The sequence below is a fragment of the Drosophila santomea genome, chromosome 3R (assembly GCF_016746245.2).
Source record: "Drosophila santomea strain STO CAGO 1482 chromosome 3R, Prin_Dsan_1.1, whole genome shotgun sequence".
Taxonomy (NCBI): Eukaryota; Metazoa; Arthropoda; class Insecta; order Diptera; family Drosophilidae; genus Drosophila; species Drosophila santomea.
Genome location: NC_053019.2, coordinates 19,482,706 through 19,506,408, shown reverse-complemented (window position 1 = coordinate 19,506,408; position 23,703 = coordinate 19,482,706). Strand labels below are relative to the sequence as shown.

The 23,703-nt window shown below is 44.0% G+C and overlaps 1 protein-coding gene across 5 annotated transcripts in view; it reads right to left on the bottom strand.

Moving 5' to 3' along the window:
* Positions 1–6,889: 6,889 nt before the first annotated feature.
* Positions 6,890–23,703, bottom strand: part of LOC120451458 — a 28,025-nt gene continuing 11,211 nt past the window's right edge. The window contains exons 1-8 of one of the 5 annotated variants that reach the window (XM_039635138.2): positions 18,424–18,861; positions 15,058–16,075; positions 12,589–13,430; positions 11,883–12,453; positions 11,632–11,821; positions 8,394–10,910; positions 7,777–8,121; positions 6,890–7,710 (exon numbers count right to left, since the gene is read on the bottom strand). In XM_039635138.2, the coding sequence (XP_039491072.1) occupies positions 7,689–7,710; positions 7,777–8,121; positions 8,394–10,910; positions 11,632–11,821; positions 11,883–12,453; positions 12,589–13,430; positions 15,058–15,745 (5,175 nt within the window). In that variant the 5' untranslated portion in view covers positions 15,746–16,075; positions 18,424–18,861 and the 3' untranslated portion in view covers positions 6,890–7,688. Of the gene's footprint in view, positions 7,711–7,776; positions 8,122–8,393; positions 10,911–11,631; positions 11,822–11,882; positions 13,431–15,057; positions 16,076–18,423; positions 18,862–23,703 lie in introns of those variants that run through there. The other 4 variants (XM_039635135.2, XM_039635139.2, XM_039635136.2 and 1 more) reach the window with 4 other exon arrangements.

The window sequence follows — 23,703 nt, the reverse complement described above, 5'->3', positions numbered from 1 at the left end:
GTGGCCTCCTCATCTTTCCCCACATATATGTAGTATATGTATGTATATTGTGCCCACCCGTTGGCCTTTTTATGTTCACGTTTTGAAAAAACGCACCGGGATTTCTGGCGGGGATCTGGAGTGGAGTGGTGTGGTCTGGAGGGAAGTGAAGTGGAGTGCCCAACATTTGACGCTTCAGCTTGGCCCCAAACATTTAAGATAAGAGCGCCACAATGGGTTCGTTTGTATGCCATTAATATGAAAATCAGACACACTTATCTTAATTAGTTAGTCGCTCATAAAAGGGCCAACTGAAAAGTCAACCAAGCAGCTCATGGGACATACTTACTGGGTTTCCACTAGCCGGTGTAAGGTACAACTGAAAATAAACGCACACGCAATGGGGTTCATAGCATTTTTTTTCACATTTCCACTTTTTATATTATTTTTTTTTTTTAATATTATACAATATTTCCAAGGGGTGTGTGTGTTTGGCTTTGTGTGTGTGGGTTCTAATGTGCCAGCAGCATATACAAATGATGGCGCTTAACATGTAATACTTAATTTTGTAGAACAAGCGGCGCATTTAGTTTTTGGTCTCGTTCCCCAGCTCTGTTTGCCCTCCTCTCTCATCCTTTCTCATTTTCTGTTTAGGGACCTCCAAAGGCGCACTTACCTGCGGCTAATTCGCGTTGAGTATACGTCATGTGGTGCGCGGCGAAAGGGTTGCCATCACACACTAAGAAGCACGAGCGGTGAAACTGTAAAGTATGTTAGCACTTCTTATGATTTAACAATCTGATGGCAAACCTAATAAATGTAAACAAAAATAGTTTATTAGTATTCTGAGATACTTTAACCCTGTCTTAAAACTAAAGATCAATGCAGAAAAGGTAATTTCTCTGAATTTTAAGGCAAATAATTCAGTGTAGTACCTTTTTATTTGTCTTTAGACAGGCAGTTATCATTTCGTTCTCCGAATTATGTATTTATCCACACTTTTCACTGACAATTTGTTCAAGTGTCATTTTGTTGGCCAGGTTAGTAGGCAGCCAAACGGCGACAAAACGTCATCGGAGCCCAGAGACTTTTAGGGAGTCCTCTAGACCAGAGACCAGATACCAAAGACCAGAGTTCCGAGCGGCAATGCGCAATTGAATGAACACGATGACGATGGCGATTACTCCTTTGAAGGAGCTGCCGTTGAAGTTGAGCTGATTATTGCTGCCTTCTTTATGCGAGTGTGAGTGCAAGTACGAGTATGAGTGTGAGTATGAGTTTGTGAATGGGTGCGAATCCGGGGGCGATTCCTGGAAACGAGCAGCTAATTTAAAATGTATACGACTGTCGGGGACAGAGAGACAATAAAGGGGTGGTGGGATGTTGCCATTTATGGCCATTACCATGAGGCATTCAACTTTGTCCGTTAACTGCCTGAATGCATAAATTAGCAATTGATTTTTGCTGCATTAAATATTTAAGTTGCGTACTTGGTTGGCTGTTTAAGGGTTGACTTTAAGTTTTGACCGCGCTTAAATCGCCAGATGATCAGAAGCACTTGCCGTTCGCAACTTTTTAAGACCCCTGACAATTTGAACTAGCAGAAAGTTCAAATGTTTCGCTGCTCGTGCACTTAGCAACACTTTAGCTGCCACCTCACTCAGTGCAGCCCTCCTCGTTTTAGCCATCTTTACTTAAGGTTTCTACGTATATATATCCTATATATATATACACACTTTTTTATGGCTACATTGTGCGTATATTCGCTCGGTTTCTTTCTCACTTTTTTTGTTTTTATTTTTTTCGCAATTCTCGTAATATATATAAACGTAATTGGATATGTGGCGCGTCTGACTGTTTGACTGGCAAAACTTTGAGCTCTTCATTCGATGCCGAACTGGACGCTTTTCCGGACTTTTCCCAAAACGCACGCCACACGTCTGTTGCGCCCGGGAAATTGGCAACAATTGTAGCAAAGCCACAGAATGGCGGCCATAAAAAGTTGGTATGAAAATTTTACTAAGCGCTATTTGCCCCTTGCACTTTTCCCTTTTTTTCCCTCCTTTTTTTTTTTGCTCTTTGTCATGCGTAGCTTTTCTCGCTGAATTGCCGGATGGGCAATCAATTCACCAATTACACAACTTGACGGCGAGCTGTTATGTAATGTGGTAAGTGGAATCGGGGGAATGCTCAAGATCTGTACAAAAATACAGAAAGAAAATCAACACTTTATTTCGCTTTTTTTCATTAAAAACTTACATCAACTTGTTAAAGAAAATGTTTCATTAAAAACAAAATTAAATAAGTTAAGAAGCTTACTTTAACCTATATTTAGTTATAATTCAAAAATGTGTTTTTTTGGCCATATTTGACTGCTCATTATTTTCGCGCAGTGCAGCTGAGCCGCTTGGCGTGGAGCTGTGGAAACATTGACAGTCACTTGCTGGTTTTCCGCTTCAACTTTGGCAGCATGTCAAGTTCGTCAGATGGCTTCCGTCAGCAGCTGCTGTTACTCTTAACCCTGACCGCCACTTTGGCCCATTCCCCCCACTCCTCCCAATCCATCCACTCCCACTCGAAGCCACCAATAACTGGCTGAAACTTTATGGGCAAATTTCGTGCGTTAAGCCTTTTGACAGCTGCACCAATTTGAAGTATTTTTCTTAATTTCCCCAATAGATTTTTCCGCACTTTTGCGGCTTGCAACTTAAAAGTAGCCACAGAGGGTTGCAAAGATGGTAATATTTGGCAGAAATAAGTGGAGATGATTTTCGGGGGGGGGGGACAGGAAGCTCGGTTTGCAAAACTTTGGCTTAATGTTTGCGCATTTTATGAACCTGCTGCTGCTGGTGGAGCGTGCAACGCAACGACGGCTATATACATATATACCAACAACTATTTTGCACTTAGTCGCAGTTGAAGCATAAAATTGATTTTTAATTGGAAATTGTTTGCATATTTGGTGTACGGCCAAGCAGCCGAGCAGCCCCCTTTCACCTGGTGAAAGTGAGCCAAAAGTGCATGTGAGAATTTCTGTGTGTGCGAGCAATGAAAAATGAAAAATGCGCAAAAAGAAGGAACAACTTTTAAAAATCCCTGACCTCAAGTGAAACGAGAGGGGGGGGCAAAAACTTCAGATAGCACACAGGGTTCACTTGAGCGTTTATACTTGTATGTTGAATTTTTAATTTCTACCCCAACACAATACTGCGAAAAACTTCTTTAAACGGGTGCAAAATTGTAAATTGCTTGGAAACCTTATAGTCACTTTTTACATTTTATTGCCAGCAATCAGTGTTTTTAAGCTACTTACTCAAAATGGGTAGACTGCAGGAAATCGAATTCATCCACTCATTTCCCATTCCTCCGCCGGTTTGAGTTCATTAAAATTTCACATCAAACATCCGCATGACAAGCAAAACAAAACGCGAGTGTCTGCGAAGGAGGTGCATCCACAACAAATGCAATGGGTGGTGGACAGCACTGTAAACTGGGTCAGATCCAGCGGCCAAATCGCGGTCGCCGATTTCGCTGCGGCTGCCACACCACCACCACACTGAGCCACTGCACCCAGAAGTGCACCACCCACTGACCCAACCACCTGCCGCCCATCAAAGTGATTGCAACTGTCGAGCATGCGCTGTTCTTCGGGAGATTCCCCTGCGGCGAATTCAATGGCCAAAAGCGTTTCACTTTTGGCACAAAACAACACACCACACACATCGCAACACAACACAACACAACACAGCACAACACAATCGCAACTGTGTGTAATGTGTGTACTGTGTGTGCCGGTGTTGTCTACAATTTCCCTTTTGTATATCAATTGCCTTTCATTTTATGGCCTTTTATTGCTTCATTTCGGAATTTTCGGTGTGTTTACCATGCGGCGTCCTGTGCATCGCGTGTCCCAGGCTCACGGGGCATTGGATACGTCGTTTTGGGGCTACGGGCAAACGGGTTACGGACTATGGACTACGGACTATAGACTATAGACTCCGCTCTACGGAATACGGACTACCTACCAGCAAACGGACTAATGATGCCACTTGCCGGCAGCAGGAGCGACAAACAAAAGGCGCTGGAGAAGTTTGGCTTCTGGCATTCGACGTGGCGTGTCCTGGCACTGCCAAAAACCACAAAAGAAAGGACAGCGGCATTCAGCGACATTCATGAGGTGGAATTTCGAATGCCCTTACCTTGTAATTTAATGATTGTAATTGTAACGATTTCCATTTAATTTTTAATATGTCCTACTGATAGTTTTCGCATTTCCCCATTTTTTTTCTATTCAGTAGGTTAAGATAGCAAAGGATCATTTGAAATAATTTTAAGAAAGAAAATAAATGTTTAAAAGTTAGTTGCTACTTAGCTGCTTAGTGAGCTATATACATTAGAAACTTTCAATTAATCGCAACATTATCCAGCTGAATGTGAAAATCGCACTACCCCCGCCGTTTTGTTTGAGAAAGGACATCGCGTCCTGCGACCGCCTATCTCATGTCCTTTGTCAAGGCATGTCTTTAGTCATATTTGGTTGTTGTTTTCTGTTTGTTGTTCGTGTTGCTGGCGGGTCATGTGCATGTAATTATTTTAGTAAAAATATGTGAATGCAAATACTGTAGGCCTCATTCGCAGTGCAATGTGCATATTTTATGCACTTTTGCTTTCCGCTTGACAGCTAAATTTATTTGACCGACTTATTTTTCGTGTTCCCATTTTTCAGTTGTTTATATTATTTTTTTTCCACAAAGGGGGCGTGGCACACAATGGGAACAGAGACAATAACAGCGTTGACAACAGCGACATTGCTCTTGAGAATTACACTTATATACGCACGGGTATGTGCATATGTATATTCGCAGTTTAAACAAAAAACTTTTAATTACATTTGAAACCACGCAGCGAAACGAGCAAGAATTAAATTTCATATGCAAATTGTTGGCAGCACTCGCGGCCCAAATGAGCAAACTTAATGGCCAACAAATTTCAATCGAAGACGCAAAGAAAAGTGAAAATATTTGCTTAACAAAACATTTGCTCCATTTTTAGAAACACTTAAAAAAAGGAATGTTTTACTTTTGAAAAACATGCTTCGTAAATTGCAGGAAAATACAAATTTTTTTGATCAGCAGAATTTTATAGTAATTTATATTTGTTGTGCATATCACAATGAAATTAGAAATTGCATTCAAAAAGGATACCCTTATATCAAAGATATTTTTTAAACAAGAAATTAAATAGGAAGTTCGAGCTTTTTTTGTATTTGAGAAATATCACATATTTTGTAGGTCTTTTTCTTGAATTTTTACGAGTGGCGGTGCAAAAAGTGTAAGGACTGCCACATGGCTAATGATAATTATCAAGCCAACACATGCACACACTCACAATTGTTCCTGGCTCCCATAATAAATATTTGAAAATATTTCTGCGTAATTTTATTTCCCAATTTCAGGGCAAATGTGTGAACAGTATGCGTATGTGCTGAATTTTCGGTGGGCTGCATGGGTGCTTCTTATGTAACTTTGCCAGCCATACTTTCGCGCCTTTTGCAACTTTAGCGTTTTCATTATTTTATTTAATTAGGTAAATGTATGCAAAGGCACCCAGCCCATATGCATATGTGTGTGTGTGTGTGTGTGTGTGTGTGTGTGTGTGTGTGTGCTCTCCCATACACTCACGCATAGCGCAACATGTGCCTCGGTAATTACAATTACTTTTAATAATGTTGCTTTAAATGGGCCAAAAGGGTTCAGGTTTAGCTCCTGTTTCTTAGAAAGCTAAGCAGCGAATTAACTTTGCGCTTGAAGGAAATTTAAACGGATTTCACATGCGGATAAATCAAAAATCATAAACACGAGTAATAAGGTTACGTAATTAGGCGTTTTTTTGTATCTAAAGAAATGGGTGCTAATCTCTATGGATAAGAACAACTTCGCATGTATTTTACAAGCCAAACTTTTAGTAGAAGAGCTGTATGTCAAGTTTTAGCCAGTTTCTATTAAAGAGTCGTGTTAAATTTATACAGATAAAATGCTTAGCATCAGAAATAGATGACTTATAAAACTTTAAAAGGAAGAAATCCAAAAGCATGTGGAAATATTATTGTAATGTTTCAAATATTATTTCAAATCTGAATACAAATAATAATTACAACAGTTTGAAAAGCACTGTTACATGCTTATAGGCACTATTGTACGTATACAGTTTCTAAGCCATATCAAACAGTTTGTGATGAACTGTCACATGCTAACACGCACTGTTATACAGCATGCACAGTTTTCGAGTCCAACACCAAAGTGTAATATACAGTTTCGGACGAACTGTTCGTGACTACCAATGCCATTTCGAAATGAAAACTAAATTGATTTTATTTTCATAATACTTTTTGCTTGTTTATTAATATTTTTATTGATTTTGTATTTTTATACATTTTTTACTTTTCGTTTTAATACATAATATACTCCCGCATATCCATTTGGTGATAAATTCTCCCGCAAATCTATAATATGTGTTTCGTCCGCTTGTACATAATACAATTAGAGTAGCTATACAATTAAAGATAGAAAAGTGTTTGACTTAAGGCGTACAAACTAAACGATGTCTTCCAGCAGTTAAATAACCAATTAACGTTATGTCATTGACAGATGGATATTATTAAATAGATACAAATAAAATAGTTAGATTAATAGTAGGTATAGCTGGAAACATATCGTACAATTGAAATCACTTTTTGAGCCTGGGCTCAACAGCATAAGCTCGTTACAAACGAAATGAAATTTGCCGCATAAAATGCAAAACAAAACCAGATCTTGCGAGTAAAAACCAAATCAAAAACTGCAAAGCATTCAGTAATGAATTAAAGGCCATTTGGAAATTTCTTTCCTTGATTTTCTCCATTTTTGTTTTCTTCAGGATCAGCATGAGCATGGAAATAGCAACAAATAAGATTTATTCTAATGCACCCGGGGCGTAATATCGATTGGATCCGCTCTTGAGCTCTTCAATTATTGTATTTGGGTATCCAATATATCTGGCATTTCGGCCCAGCTTGGTATGATCCAAGTAACTTTTGTATTGTTTGCTGCTCGAGTATTGACAGTATATGCCTTTTTGCATTGGGTATAGAAAATATTTTATACACATCATGTTTATCATGTTTCCTGTGGGTAGCAAAGTCATCTTTGTCATTTCATTTCGAATAGGTTTGTGGAAAAGCGAGTCTACGCGTACATATATATATATATCGTCTTGTGTGTGTATATACATCAAAATATTTGTTTAATTTACGCGTACTTGGCATATGTATAGATTTCATTATGTATACTTTGTAAAAAAAGAAAATTTAGCTACTTCCTCACGCAGACGTCGCTGCTCTACCGCAAATAAGGACAACAAAATCAATCAAAGATACCAGCACATCTCGCTATCAGTTCTCGCTCCGATCAAATCTTTTCGATCTGATTAAACCATCTCCCATCTAAATATCACTTTCCGGGCCAATAGTAACTAAGCAATCGAGCCGCACACAAAGCCTTAGTCTAGAATTTTACAATGTTGCATTGTTTCTTGTTGTTGAATATGTTTTGTTTGCTTTTTGCTGCGTTTTTTTCTTCAATGGATTGTTTTTTTTTGGGGGGGTGTGGTGTTGTCTGTTGTCTGCCGCTGACTAATTGGGATGACTTGGACGCTTGGACTCGTGTGGACGCTCAACGCACTCTCGAGGTGGGTCTGCAAGATAACATGGGTATTAGCAACAGTTTTGCGATCATCTGAATCATCATCATCATCACTTACCTGGGCGACTGGGCAACCGGCTGGCGTTTGGGCGTATTTGGCGCCGTGACCGCCACTCGATTGGTAGGCGTGCGTGCCCTGGCCGATGTGGGTGTGGCGGATGTGGGCGTGGTCGCGCCGGCCAGACTGTAACGCTTCGGCTGCACCATCCTGCTGGGCGATCGAGTGCTGACCTTGGCTCCGCCGGCTGCTTCCTGTGCGCTGGTCATTCTGCTAGGGCGGGGGGAGGAGGTAAAGAGACCGGGTTTGTTGTGGCTTTTAGTGACAGTCTTGGGATTGGCCGGCCGAGCCGGTGAGGGCGTGGCCAAAACGGGGGCAGTACGTGACGAGGTGGGCGTGGAACTTCTGAGCATCAGGCGCCCACAAACGAAATCAACATCATGCAAAATAATAATTTTGACGCAGGAATTTGTTTGGTTTGATTTTCCAAAAATGAAAAGAAATAAATTTTGGAAACATAACATACATAAATGGTTCAAAACAATTAATTTTGAATGTTCGCTAGAGGACGTGCAAGTCGGTAGCATTTAAATTAAATTATAATCTTTTTGGTTTAAGAATACTCCACCGACTTGCACTTCATAGTGTAAGATGTGTGTGTTTTGAGAACTACTGACCTGCCCGCTGGGTAGCTAACAGGCCTTGGAATCCTTGACCTTGGCGCCGAGTTGGAGCCAGTGGAAGTGGCGGAGGTGGGCGTGGAGCCGCCGCTCTTGGTGGCCGCCTCGCTGGCCAGCTCCTTGAGCATACTCGAGTCCTTGCTCATGAGCTCCCACTGGATTTGCAGGCGCTTGAAGCGATTGCTTTCGATCTTGCGCTGCTCCAGCACATCCACGGTATCGCGCTTCACTGCGCCCATGGAGATGTTGGGCGAATTGGGTGGCGTGGCGAAGCGTTTGGCATGCTGCTGCAGTCCGGCCGTCACGCCCTCATCATTGAATGACACCTTCTTCTGCTGACTGAGCACACGGCTCACCTCCTTTTTCAGAGCAGCAGCATCGTAGGTCACCTGCTCGCCGGAAGACTCCAGAATCGATGCGATCTCCGCGTAGTACTTGAGCTCAGAACGCGGCAAGGAGGCCAGGAAGCTCTCAGCCCGAGCCCTGGCATCCAGATCCTTGCGTGAAAGCCTCTGCTTCACCGGCTGCGCTGGCTGGCTGTGCTCCTCCTCCTCAAAGACATCGGCCAGTTCGTCGGTGGAGCCCAAGCCGTAGTTGTTCGGTGGCTCCTGCAAACTGCGCCGCTTCTCCAGCTTGGTCAGCTTCTGCGTCTGCTGTGCCTCGATCATGGAATTGCGCTTGGAGCGCGCCTGTGCGGAGTGTGCCTTGCGCAGAATGCTTCGGGGCATGGGTTGCGGCGGGGTTTGAGTTAACTGACTACCGGGACTGGTTTCCACGCCCGAATCCATGCGCTGCTGATCGTACTGGTACACATACATCTGCTTCAGCGGATCCACGTCCAACTCCGAGTCGGTAAGCAGCGTGGATGAGCCGCGATAGCCGGAGCTGGGCGGCTGACTGGATCCCGAGCTGGATGCCTCGTCCATGTGGGTCTGCTGGCCCTGGAAGTACTTGGCACAGTCGCAGATGTGCGTGCGATTTCTGCGCAGCGGCGGCGACATACAGAAAAGTGGGCGCTGTGATAGCTCCGCATCCAGTTGCCGCACCATCTGCTTCACCTCCGGAATGTGCTGCAGCCGCCGGCGGTATTCCGTCGGCAGCAAGGTGGCCAGCGACTGCCAGTCGGCAACGTGCTTGTAGTCCAGCGTCTTGAGGATTTCATCATCGCTCACGCTCTGGCTGCTGTTGCGCTGCTTCTTTAGAGATCCCGAGCTGCTGGTACTTCCAGTCGCCCCATCCATCGTCATCTTGTAGTTGAAGGGTGAGAAGATCACGTCTGTGCTGGCATTAGTCTTAACGAATCCCAAATCGGGCAGGGCATAGTTTGGATAGATCACGTAAATAGGCGCCTGTCGCTCCTCTCCCAAGTTATTCAGTTTCTCGAGGAAGGAGGGCGGCACACAGCGATAGCGTTCGCTCAGGCTGCTCCTGGTGGTGCTCAGTGATCCGCAGGAGGTCTGCATGGAGCGCGTGATCATTTCGGAGCTGGAGGCACACGACAATGGACGCGTACTGGTTCCGCAACCCGCTTCCGACCGCCTGGGCACCTGGGTTAGCTGCTCCGAGCTGGCCTCCGATGACATTTGACTGCCGGTGGAAACCTGAGCTGCCAGTTGGTACAGTTGTGGATTCCTTAGTGGCATACTGCGACGACGATGTGCTGGTGAATTGGTCGCAGTTAACGATCCCGTGGAACTGGAGGTGGCGACATCATCATAGAACACTGCCTCGGAACGGGCCCGCAACTGACGTCTGGGTGTCTCCGTTTCCGGGTAGTGTTCCTCCTCGTCATGCCGACTAACTGCTGATCCCTTGCCCGAGTCGTGCATACTCTTCTTGCGAAGTCGCTGCTCCAAGGAGCCACTACTGGAGCTGGCCGCATCGCTGGATGGCCAACAGCCAGAGGAGACATCCATGCAGGTGTGCGCACTGGCCTGGGCACCCAAATCCTCCTGACCGCCACTGCTGTTGCTGCTCTTCTGCTTGATGAACAGCTTGACTAGATTGAAGGCTGGCGGATTGGAGGAGTTGCCCGAGGATGCCGAGCCGGAAATGTGGAAATTCTGGCTCTCCTGCGAGCAACTGCAGCGATGCTTGTGGCGATGATGGTGCGAGTGGTGATGCTGCTGTTGTGGCTGCTGTGATGTGGGCGTGATCTGTTCGATGGGCAACTGCTGATCCGCCTGTTGCTGCAGTCGCTCCGAAATCGACACACTAATGGATATGGGCATCTGGCACATGGGCAGCAGATTCCTGGACCTCGATTTGCCCGCCTCCATGGTGGAGGTGCTGATCGCCTGCGAGACGTTAAGTGGAACCGCCTGTGGTCCATGCTCCTCCGGTCCCTGCTCCTTGAGGCAACTGCCCGCCATGGCTTCCTCGTTCTGCAGATTGGGCAGACTGCTGCTCTTCCGCACGGTGCACTGTGGTAGGTGTCTGGTTATGGTGATGGTCTCCGTGTTATTGTTCCCCGAGGGATACCTGCGTGCGGGCGAAACAAGGAATAACGAGCGTCTTTACCACAACAGACACGTCGAGCGATTGGGATTACAATTTTGTTGGCGGAAGGTTTTCTTTTTTTAGTTTTTTGGTTAGGTAGGAAGCGGTTGGTTGTGAGGTTTTCGGATTGGTTGCTGCCACGGTTTATGACTTCTTTACCTGCTGGCGTCTGTCCTGGGTTTATTTGCATAATATTTTCGGGTTTTCTATTATCCTGGCTAATCGTTTTGTGAATGAGTTATGCGGGCTAAACCCGTAATTGCCCATTTTCAGGGATTAACTTGCTACCCGAAAGCAAAAGCCCTTTAAGGTTAGCATATGGAATATACGGCGTGGAATATACGCCAAAAAGACCCATTTCTCATTTGAAATTACCCCCCGAACGAAGTGTATTCGTTCCATACGTTAATATGCCAGCCGGCGGCAGGCAAATGGAACTAAATTGAATTCAATTGAAATGACCCCACACGATTGTTGCAATGAGAGCAGCCTGCAAGGAAGGGGGAAATGTGTGACATCCGCCGGTCTTGATGATGACGTTTGGCATTCACAAGCTGGACTTCTAGTTATCTCACATTTAGTTTAGTTTATCTTGATCAATAGAACGCTGTCTCTGAGAACATATGGCGTAATATTTACGTAGTGACTTAAGCACTGGAAAACTACGCGGGCAACAACCAATCCTCAGGATAATTTGCGAATCTGGTGCGGCATGTGTTGTTCTGTTTGAACCTACCGCTGTAGCTTGGCCGCCGATGAAGTGGCTGCCTGTCCCTTGGGCGACATGGGACAGAGTGGCTGGAAAGCCTGGGCCGAACGCGACATGGATACCTCCAGGGCTTTGTTGCGCTTCACTATGTCCTCCAGATTGCTGTGCAAGTTGATGCAGTTTTGTTTGTTCCTCGCGGCAATGTCACTGGGATCCGCTATAAAACAAAGGTTGAATATATTAGTTTGGATTGGCACATAAGTACTGGCATTACTCACCATAGAAACTATCATCGGAGTAGAGCACACTGCCCTCGAAGGCGATCGTGTAGTTGTCCTTGTTGCAAGTGAGTATAATCTCCCCGTCGTCCGGATAGGCGTCCATGTCCAGGGAATCCACCGAGATGTGCGACTCCCTCACCGGCGAAAAGAGCAACTCCGACTTGCAGAAGGAGTTTTCGATCAGTTCGTTTGTGGAGGTAGTCGACGTCTGGGACATGTTGTGCTGCAACATATTGCTGTGGTGCAGCACCTGTTGCTGTTGCAGCTGCTGTTGTTGCTGCTGCTGCTGCTGTTGCTGTTGCTGCTGCTGAAGCAGCAACGATTGCTGAAGACGACTGTTTGCACCGCCCAAGCTCTTGCAATAGGCGGGCAGCTGCGAGAGCAGGGAATGTATGTCCTCCGCCCGGAAACTCTCCATGTCCACCTCGGCCAGATTGGCGTCCAGATTCTTGGCCAGATCCTCATAGTAGATCAGATCACCCATCGCATTGTACGAGGCCGAGAGGGAACTCAATACGCTGCGCTGCATTCCGCCGCAGCCATCTCGGTAGCCGTAGTCCAGGAACCACTGGTAATCGGAATTGTCGTGAGTAAAGTCGTGCGACGAGGCCAACGAGCAGTTGAGATTGTTGCCACCGCCATTAGTAGTTTCCCGCATCCCGCCACCAATGCCACCACCACCACCACAAAGCATCCCACCTACCCCAAGTTGCTGCTGCTGCTGCTGCTGTTGCTGTTGCAACTGCAACTGCTGCTCGCTGCTGCGACCTCCTGGCGTGGTTGCATTGCTATTATAATCCGATTCCGGCGTGGCTGCCATCTTGCCCAGTGCAAAGTTATTGTTGCCCTGATGCTTCCTGGAGTTGTCGTTGTCGCAGTAGAGCAGACCACTGGAGTCCTCGCCAAACAGGAGACTGTCGCTGGGCGTGATGATGCTGCTGCTCACCTGCTCATTCAGGATGATGCTGCGCAACGCGTTGTTATACCGATCTAAGTTGCTCAGCACAATGGCCACATTCTGCTTGAGGCTCTCCTCGCTCAGTTCCTCCGCAGCCAGATCCTCCTCCACATCGCTGCCGCCTAGCGATTGCAGTTGCTGCTGCTGGCACTGCTGCAGATGTTGCTGCTGCAACAGGCGATCGGTCAGCTGCTGTTGCTGATACCGCTTCCCAATCGTCGCCTGTGCCGTGTTGCTGAATGGCGAATGGGACTGGCTGGGACTGTTCAGCGGATTGCGGTAGCTGAGCGGGGAATGTGGCGATGATCCGGGCAGAATGTGGGCAGCCGTGTTGTTGCCGTTGTGTAGCTGGCTGAAAGGCAAGGTCTGCTGAAACTTATGTGGACGCTGATGCTGCTGCTGCTGTTGCTGCTGCTGTTGGGCCAATCGTTGAAGCAGATGTGGATGAGAGTTGGGATTGGATGGAGTGAATGCTTGCTGATGGATGGGTGAGTTCTGATGCGGCTTCTGCTGAGATGCGGTGAAATGCGGTTTGCTGTGATCGTTGTTTGTTGAGAATTCTGTCATGCCACGTCGAATTTTTGTGCCTGCAAGCAGAAGAAGCAATTGTACACATGAATAACTAATCTCATATCATAGACTTAATATACTTAAGGTGTTCTAATACTGCTGATAAAACTACCTGCTCGATAATCCCACCGAGGGTCGCACACAATGTTAATTGTCTAATCAGCATTGACACTGAACTTGCCACAATTAAGATGCCACAGCACCGGGGCGACAAGCAACTCCGGCTAATGATCTATCCCCATTTCCATTTCCATTTGCACTCTCCCACTCTCCACTCTAATGGACATTAGCGTGCCGCACACATTTCGGAGCAGTAAAAACCTGACTGACGCAGGCGCCCATCTATTGTTGGCATGTTTCAATTAATTTTTACGATGCCAACACCCCACCCTTCTCTGTAGCAAATAAGGATGACGATGACACTATTCGGGTGACAGACTATTCCCTCTATGCCAGCAAAACGAAAAGCTGTAAAAATTATTTTTATACGCCTAAGAGATTTTTACGAGTCAACACCCATGGATCGCTATGTCCTATGTCCCCCCATCGTCATCACTAAAAAGTTCAATTGGAAAATGTGACATTTTCCCATCTTGCCAGGCCAGGAAACACATCTTCATGCAACATGCAACGGCCGCCAGCGGCAATTAAAGGTTAAACTTGATGGTATTGCATGTCTCAAGGCGGTAATTCAGTAGTTCAGTGCCTAGGAAAACCTTCTCGTTTGCCGCATTGCTATCGATTGCAGTTGCTGGGTACTTTCTTATGCAATTCCTGTTATGGTATCGCACACAGAATTTAAATTTAAAATTAACTCCGCGCATAAACAAATCAGGAAAAATCTAGGAGAAGCAAAGGGGGAGGGTAGCGAGTTGGGGAACCTCCCAGAAAGTGCAGACACAAGAGATTATAGTTTTCAAATACAATCTCCCCCAAACTCAGCGAACTTTTCCTACAGCCGACAAGTGGCAAAGCACATGTTTTTCCCGCCCAGCCATCTTTCAACCACCCCCAACCCAACAAAACAGAAATATGAAATGGAAAGCCATTTCATATTTGGGCCAGCGCGAGATTACGGACAAATAAAAATATTTTTTAATGCATTTTGTGTGTAGATACGGACTGCATTCATCAGTCGACAGTCGGTGGGGTGGTCCGCTTCAGCTTCAGCAGTGGAGAAGTGAAGCCGGAGGAGGGCCAGTGACTTATGGCGACTGCTGGCCTCTCGGAGCTCAATTAAAGTTAATTGAAATTACAAAAGCCCGTCTCGAGATGCTCAAGAGGTTCCGAGGCTGAGAAAGAAGCGATCTTTTTACAAAGACACAACTTTAATCCACCACTAAAGCAGCTAAATGTGGTTTCATTTAATTGCTAATTAATGTGATGCCCAGCAAGGAAGCAATGATAGTCATAATAATTAGATTGTCTAAAAAGAATGCCTGCATACCTCGTATATATCTACAAGATATACTTATGTTTTGTGATAAACTATGTTTTTTGGGAAAATTCCATCCATCTTAACTTGTTTGCTTACAGCTTCTTAACAAGCTTTCAGTTGTTTGAAGCTACGTTCAAACTTTCCTTATATCTTAGTTATTAAATGAATTGGGTTTGATTAAAAGCTAAGACTTATCAAGTGCGCACCTTGGCCCAAAACTCTGCCATTGCTTCGCTGGTTAATGCTGTTGTTCAGATAGTTGTTCAGATAGTCATTGTCATTGTTGCTGTTGTGGTCCACATATAGCTGCTGCTGCTGCTGCTGCTGTTGCTGTTGCTGCAGCTGATGCAGTGGTTGCTGCTGCAGTCGCTGCTGCCGCAAATACTGTTGATTGCAGGTGAGAGCCGCCGTTGTAGTTTTTTCTGCTGCCGCTGCCGGAGGCGAGGGCACGCCCTGTTGCAGCAGTTGCTGTTGCAGGCGACGACGCTGCAGCAACTGCTGCTGCAACAGTTGCAACTGCTGCTGCTGCATGCGCTGGTAGAAGCGTATCTGCTCGAGTTGCTGCGGACTAACGCCAATGTTGCCGGGTTTCGTGTGCCGCTGATGTTGCAGCTGCTGCGGCACATAGTAGTTCTCCTTGGAGGAGCTGTTGCTGTCGCAGCCGCTGCTGGTGCTGCTGCTGTTGCTGTTGCTGTTGCTGCTGTTGCTGTTGCTGGTGGCACCATTGTGGACATGTTGCCAGCAGGCCGTGTGGTTGCCATTGGCATCGCTGTGTGCTGGATTGCTGTGGCCGCCGGGGTGGTGGGTGCAATCGATTCCGGCCCTGGAGCAGGCGGGACAGCGTTTGGAAATGTCTACGAATCTCATGATGAAGGCGAGCAGCAGCAACAACATCTAGTTGTTGCACGCGTATGTTGTATGTTGCTGCCGGTTTATTTTTGGCCAGTCCGCTGCGGACCAACGCTGCGATGTTGCCAAGATGCCGATGTTCTTCTTGGCTGTGTCTCTGCTTCGCTTTTGCTGTATTTTTAGTTATTGGCTCGTTTTTTTTTTTGTTTTTAAGCGATTCAACTCCATTGATTGGTTGCACATTTTGTTTGGATTTTTTCCCGGTTTTCCCTTCGATTTTTGTTTTCTATGCTGCACTTTTCATTTTGATTTCTTCGTAGTCTTTTGATGCTATTTATACATGTTGTTATGCTTGATGCGTAAGTTTTCTCTTCTCTATACGACACATGGACCAAGTTTTATATATAAAAATAACACCGAATTTGTGACTGTGCATGTGTATGCTACACTGTTCAGCGCACAAAAAGTTTTTGTGTCTGTTGATATGTTGTCGGTGTGAGAAGCATATAAAAATAATTTACGAGTTTTCTGCAGTCGGTTTTCGGGACTTTTATGTTTTTTTCTCTTTTTTTTTCTCCTAAACTTTAATGCGGAGTTTCGACGAAAAATGTCTAAAATTATCCCACGAAACTAACAATGTGGCATAAACAAAAGCTGTGTGTTGCCACCGGCGATTTATGCCCCTGCGGCTTTGGGCCAAACCCGAAATGCAATTCCCCGGCCTTTCCAAGTGCGCAAATTAACTGCATTCGGGCCTCGTTAGCAAAAGCGTTAGCAGCAAAGCCACCAAAACACTCAAGGCGCCTAATTTATGGCCTCCAATTTCCGACACAAAAAACGGAAATGGCCACAAATCCTTGCTGAACAGGGCTTTTGAAGGCCTGAAGCTTTTGGCCAGGCTCGCTGCCGCAGGTGGCTAAATTTAAAATCGGTGGCCGCAAAAGAAACTTAGCCAAGTTCATTAATATTAACTTGTCGTCCGACTTTTTGGCGAGCATGTGTCATAATGTTTGCTATTGAAATCTATCTAGAGCGCACATGAGCTTGCCAAAAAGAAGCACCAGGTGCTTGGCATAATGAGATAATACGATTATAGTAGATATATCTGCATACTTGATGCTTGACATCAGCAAAAGATACAATATCTTTATATATTGCCGGGGAAATGCAACTAAATAGCAATTGCAATCGCCCAAATTGCATGAGCAAATGCAGAAAATATAAAACCTGTTTTTTATAGTGTAATAAGGCAGACAAAGGATCGCAAAATGGCCACCAACCACCGGGGAAAGCGTCGTGCAGGAAAAGGAAACCCTCAGGACTGCGTTTCAATATCGAGAAAGGGAAAGTCTGAGCAGCGGCAGCAAATTGCCAACGAGGAGTGCTCAGGCGCACCAAGGACCTGGCTCGGAAAATGCCAAACTCGCTTGCCGCATCTGGCAAACGGCCAGAAAAATAATACATAGGAACCAACCAACACCAACCAACTTTGCCACAAGGAGGTGGCACGCACAAGTATATCGAGTATATATGTTGGACAAGAAAAAGTGCTCTCGCATTGAGGCGGCATTTAAGCAGCTACGATAAACATGGTGGCAAGTTGTCCATGGCCACGCTCCAGCTGCCTTGTATTTGCCAACAGCCATGAAGTTCTTGAAATCATAAACATAATGCTTTTCGGAACGAACGAAGCAACCAACAAACGAACGATTGAAAGAAAGAAGCCGACGACGCACTGCGAAAATATTGTGAAAATTGCAGATGCATTTCGATTTCGCACGCAACTCATTTGGATTTCTCTTTGCACCTTGCAATTTTCTGCGGCCCGTGGGGCAAAAATAAACAGCGCATGTTGCCGCTGCGAAAGTACAGTTTTTTCCATCCAGTTGCAGCCGCAAGGTGTATCCCCCACCAGGTTCAATCACATTTTGAACTCCACCAAAGTGTTTGTTTAGGTGTTGGCATTGCGGAAAAGTTAATGGGAATTATGTGGAAAATTACACATTAAATTGGCCTCCAATGTGGCCAATTGAAATCTACAAAAGTTTGATGTTGGTGTTCTCTATGAATTCAAACTTTGTTTCCTATAGACACTTTCAAAGCCTTTATACTGCCGCATAGCAAGCCCTCTTTTATAAACACACGTACATATACAATGTATTTTCCTCATTGTTCTAGAGAAGGCTAGCATTTTAGTTTAGTTCAACGCCTACATTGCGCCTAGAAAATGGCAGCGGGAAAACTCTTTTGGCGGAGTACGCCATGCCCGCCAATTAAATGAGGCAGCCTAAGAAAAAGAAAATGTATCTGCAGATGGGGATGCAGTTACAGATACAGATACATTGTCGATGTTGCTGTTATTTTGTGTGCCGATTGTAATTACGAAATCATCAAACGCATGTGTGCATATCGACGCGGAAGTCTTTTAGTTTGGCGAAAAGGTCAAAGCTATTTGTGAAGCTGGCTAAAAACAGATGCAGATACAGTTGCCACTCTGGCAGGCAAATCGGTTTTATCAGCGCATTGCAAATCGCTTTGATTTGGCTTCAAATCAACACTTTTGGCATGTCCAACTATTTTTAGTTGATAAGATAAGCCTTAAAGCTGCTAGAAATGCAACTGACAACCTGATAACCGATTAGATACAGGCGCCGACTGCGGATGATCTCATTTCCTACTGCAGAAAACTCGTAAATTATTGTTAAATGCTGGCATTACTTTACCCCAAAAAATCGGATTGCGTATTAGATAATCCCAACCAGTTCGTTGTCAAAGAGAACTTTTGGTTCCTTTGTTCGTATCAGACATTCAAGAAAGTACACAAACACACACAATCTTCTTGGCTACCGACGATGCACTCAAGATGGCCAATCTAACGAGTATCTTTGAGATAATTCTGTGGGGCTTGGCCCACGCACAATTAAAGCCCTTTAAGTGATTCCGCTTTGATTGGGCTGCTGTTTGCTGCTGCGTCACACAAAGTATCTATGAGTTTATTATTCACACCAGACGAACGGAACGACGAACGGAACGACGAAACGCGTAAACAAATCAAGCGAAATGTGAAACGAAAAATAAGAAATACATATATAGAAGATATATGTATGGAAAATAATCAAGGCTTTCACAACCGACACGCTCCGCACATTTTCACAGTTGCACCAGCCCAAGGAGACTGACTGAAAATGAAAATACGCGAGCGGCCACGACAATCTGAAATCCGAAAAAAAAAGAGGCGAAGCGACGGCTACAAAGCGACGCGGCCTCTGTGTGTGTGGCTGTGTGCGTGTGAGAGTATCTGTGAGAGGGCACCTCCCAGCGTAAGTATCTTCGGGGTGTATCCGAGTCCCCGAGTCCGAGTGAACAGAATGAAAAGCGCCCGAAAACGCACGAAGTACAACAGCGCACGGCACATTATACAATGTGGTGCATCGCCGAAGTTAACCCCAAAATCAAGAAACATGTAGCGGGGAGTCCAGCAAAAAGTGAAATCGAGAGCGACAACTTCGTGGATACGGCTAATGGCACCATCTGTGGCGCTGCAAGTGCAACCCTTTGGATATCATGGCATTGCAAACGTTACAGGAGTTCAGCATCCATGGGTTATTGTAGGGTATCTAATAGATATAAAGATAAATTCGCATTCTAGAGAAACTAAGGAAGTAGCTATTCCTCTTAGAACTAGAAATTGGAAATTTCCCTAAAACAAAGCCATTAATATTACCGTTCTATGAACTACATTTAGCATTAATATTCTATATAAAATAAGAAACTTATTTCACCTGACTGTCACTTTATTATAAAATCAGAATATGAATTTATATTATTATTGTTTGATGTCTAAGCCTGATAACAATCTCCTATTAGGGAACTGAATACGGAACCCTTTCAAATAGCAAATTATAAATAATTTTAATCTGTAGTAAAATCTAAACTAATTATACAAACAAGTAGTATGTAACAAGTCATCGTTATTGATTATTGAAATTAATTTTTATTTTATTTTATTTATTTATTTTTATTCGTTTTTAACTTTTAATTCATCGATCATTTTAGCTTGTCACAGTTAATATCCCCTTAGATATAAAACAATTTCTAAATTACTAAAAACTATTTGTAATATCTGTATCTTCAGTCGAATAAATCACAGCGATAAGAGCCGACCGACCATCTGGGAAGTAAATCAACTGCAGATTTTGATTTATCTCCGCGACTAATGAAGCTGTTCAAGTGGTAAGCCAAGTGCCTACTTGGTCCGTCCACACAAACATCCCTCCTCCACTGCCATGGTGGTAAATAGAGCCCGAAGAGCCCAAAGAGCCTGAAGACGCCTCTTCCGGCAGGATGAAGATCGAGTTCCCCGGCACGGCGCATGTGCACGTGCTGCAAGCAAAGCAAACAGCACATCCCTCTTTGAAATTCAACACCGAACATAAAATTACAACATAGAAGCAAAGTTCGAGGGGGGTTCAAAGGACGGGGGCGATGCACAAGTGCTCATTAACAATTACAAACAGGCGATCAGTCAGTGGAGCGCACCAAATTTTCCAATAAAAGCATTATAAATGCGCATAGATTTCCCCCATGAGATTCGAATGGGCGACAAAGGCAGTGCATGAATGAGTTGAATACATTAAGTAATCATCGGCATTCCCAGCACAAACACCCTGTAAATGTGTAGTATATATACTCGTATATACATACATATACCCCCTATCTATTATCAGCTGTTTTGGTGTACTGCTGATTAAATCAACCTCAAACAGCCGGGGGAATGCTAAAAAAGATATACATAAAGATCGCTTTCAATGAACAGCAATTGGCTTGTTTACATGCAGATACGAAAAAGTATATATACAAACGCAAAACTTGTCGCTTTTCTTATTTTCTTCTTTTTGTGTTTTTTGTACTACTTCTGCTACTTTTATTTGTCAATTAATTATTGTCGGCTTCAAAAGATCAGCGGATGCCATAAGTCGTGGGTGTGGAAAGCGGAGAGCAGCAGGTCGTGATCATAATCCATAAATTAAAATACCAGACACAGCAGAGGGAGAGAATTATAATTGATCTACAGCGGGTGAAAGTAAGACTGAATGGCATACTTTTAGGTGGATTTCAGAATTTCCCTACCATATGGATGGTTCGGTTTCAGTTCTAATGGAATTTAGCTGTTTTTCCACAGTTGCAGCCATGACTCATCCGCCGATTTCCAAAGTCAGGCATGACAAATCCATTTGCCCCCAACTGCCGATCCAATTGTGGCCCTCGCCAAATTAGCATAGAACAATCCACCCTCGAATATAGCACATACTATAGCATAGTAGTATAGTATAGTATATATACATCTTTATATATCTTTTGTGCATTGCTTGACCTCCCGCATGAGCGTGTTTTAATGGGCTTGCACAAAAATAAGTTGCCAAAGTAAACAAAAGTGCAGCTCCGCTTTCCTTGCGGTGGGTCCATCGCCTCCAAGACTGGATGAGCCGAGATAAAATGGGATGTGGCTCCCCAACACGGGGCTGCACTTTGCTCCCGGCTAAGGGTCATCATCCCATCCTAAACCATCCCAATCCCATCCCATGCTGCGCGAAAATTGCTGCGCACAACCTGCGACGCAAAAAAGAGAAATCCTTGATGAGGAAGCCATCCAGTTTAAATGCCAAGTAAAGTAGTAGTCGCTTTCTGGCGTCTAAATGCTTGATACTCTGGAAGTTGAAGCATTGCTCAAAAAAACGTTTAACTTACAGTCGGTGTGTTTATATAAAAACATTTCACCACAGCTTATTAGTTACTGAGCCCCACTAAATGACAATAAAGTTAAGTGTTTAGTAATAATTAGACTGATTTAGTTCTAGAAGTGTGGAAGAAAGTATAATCGGATTTGTGACTAGATCGGTTTTGCTTTTAATCATGGTTATGTCAGCCAATCGTACTAATCCGATAAATGCATTAAATTCGTTAGAATTCATCTCTCTAAGCCAATAAACTAAAGCATACTTACTGTATATTAGATAAATGAAAATAAACCATTATATACTATCAATTTGAATTATTCAAATCGCGTAACTTGGCTGCAGCGCATATTCAAATCCCCCAGTTTTCACTATTTTAAGGGAAAGTGTCATGTTACGGATTGCTTTTTCTGATAGATGCCCCAATGTTCATGGTCATTTATCATTCAGCCGTCAGTCAGGAAAGGCAAATATTATAGAAGCATATTTAATGACATATTTAAGTGTCCAAGAGGCTGTAATTATGTCAGTGCCGCGATGACAAATCTCGAAAGATCGCTGCGAAAAAAAGGGTGCCTGCATTCGGAGCGTCACATGTGGCCAATGGGCTAATTAAAGACTGGCGTCGAAACTGGGGAGTCTTCTCATTGTTTACTCATCCCCGAAGAACAGACTCGAAACAGGCTCAGTTTTCACCAAGGAAATCAACGAGGGGGAACCTAGCACAAAATTGAAACCTACTACGCTAGAAAGCAGATTCGATTGCACAAACCAGCAGGCGAATCGCTTCCTAGTTTGACAACAGAGCAGCAGCGGCAAAGATATTGAAACATATTGACAATTTCACAATCGGCCGAGAAATGAAATCGACGCAGATGTTGCAACATGGCTGTGACAACCGCATGGATGAGCTGATATTCTCCTGCTGGTGTGCTACGATTTTGGACTGGCACTTGCAGACCTCGACAGCAGCCATATGTCAAATGTCAATTTGCTACACATGCAAGCGACTTAACAAAACCGAAAGCATGCCGCACATTGTACATAGTGCACACACATATTTCACGTACTCAGAAATGCACGAAAGAAATTGCGTCAAGTGTGGTTTTTCTTGTCATAAAGTGAAAGTCGAAATCATGCGTAATTAGCGCTCCATAAAATGCGGAATAGTCTACTCGCGCCATAAGATAAAACCGATCGATCAAGTCCGAAGTCGCAGGTTTTGAGGAGTCCGCAGACAGGCGACAAAAAACGCAGACAAAACCTACGCAGCCACTCGATGCGTGCAACTATCCAACTTTTTAACTATGCAACTTTTCAACTATCCAGCTATCTAGGTATCCAACTATCCACATGTCTGCTCCTCGGTTGTCAATAGCGTTTAACGCTTGTCCATGAACAAATTGGTAAATCTTTCCAACGACCAGCTATACAAAACTTCAAAATTTGTGAACAAAAAGTTTGGGCGAATGTTAAATGCTCTTCAGGAAATAATTAAAAGAGGTCTTTTAAACATATATGAAACTTCATTTGAACCCATAACCAACAGACTAGAAAGTAAGATATGGGAAATAATTAACCATAAAAGAATGAATGGTGTCAATGTTTGTTTTATTTAACCATTAATAAATTTATCGATGGTCACAAGGTCGGAATAATAAGCGGTCGAATAATATAATTGATTAAACTATATGTGTCATTATAATTACCAATTGCTTTATGGTTACAAATATAAATTAGAGGTCGTGGGTTAACTAATTCCCAAGTCGGTTGCAAACCACATCGAATCAATTAAAGCCCATTCAAATACTCAACACTCAACGTCATTAGGAAAATGCATAAATCTGTCATGGATCTCACTCTCCGATGAACCTGCTCAACTACTATGAACCACTATCTTTCCGTGGGTTTGGCATTGCCTAACGATGTCATTTGCCAATCCACAGATAAGTGGCCAAAACAACACCACCGAGGAGCCTTGAAAATTACGTTAATAAATAACAAAAACATCGAAATTGAATCTCCGTTGCATCGCTGAGTGGATAAGTTGCCTATGTTGCATAACCATCGAGACTGTCAATGTCAGTTTTCTCTGCAGCAAAAGGAAATATGTTTACGAGTATGTGAAAGCTTTTTCCATTATCTATGGGCGAATAGATTTGTTATGCAGATAGACACTTACAATAAAAATTAATAGGGGAAAACAATGGTATGCGTACGAAATAGCTAAAAATAAAAAATAATTTTAAAGCAGGCTTATAATAGTAA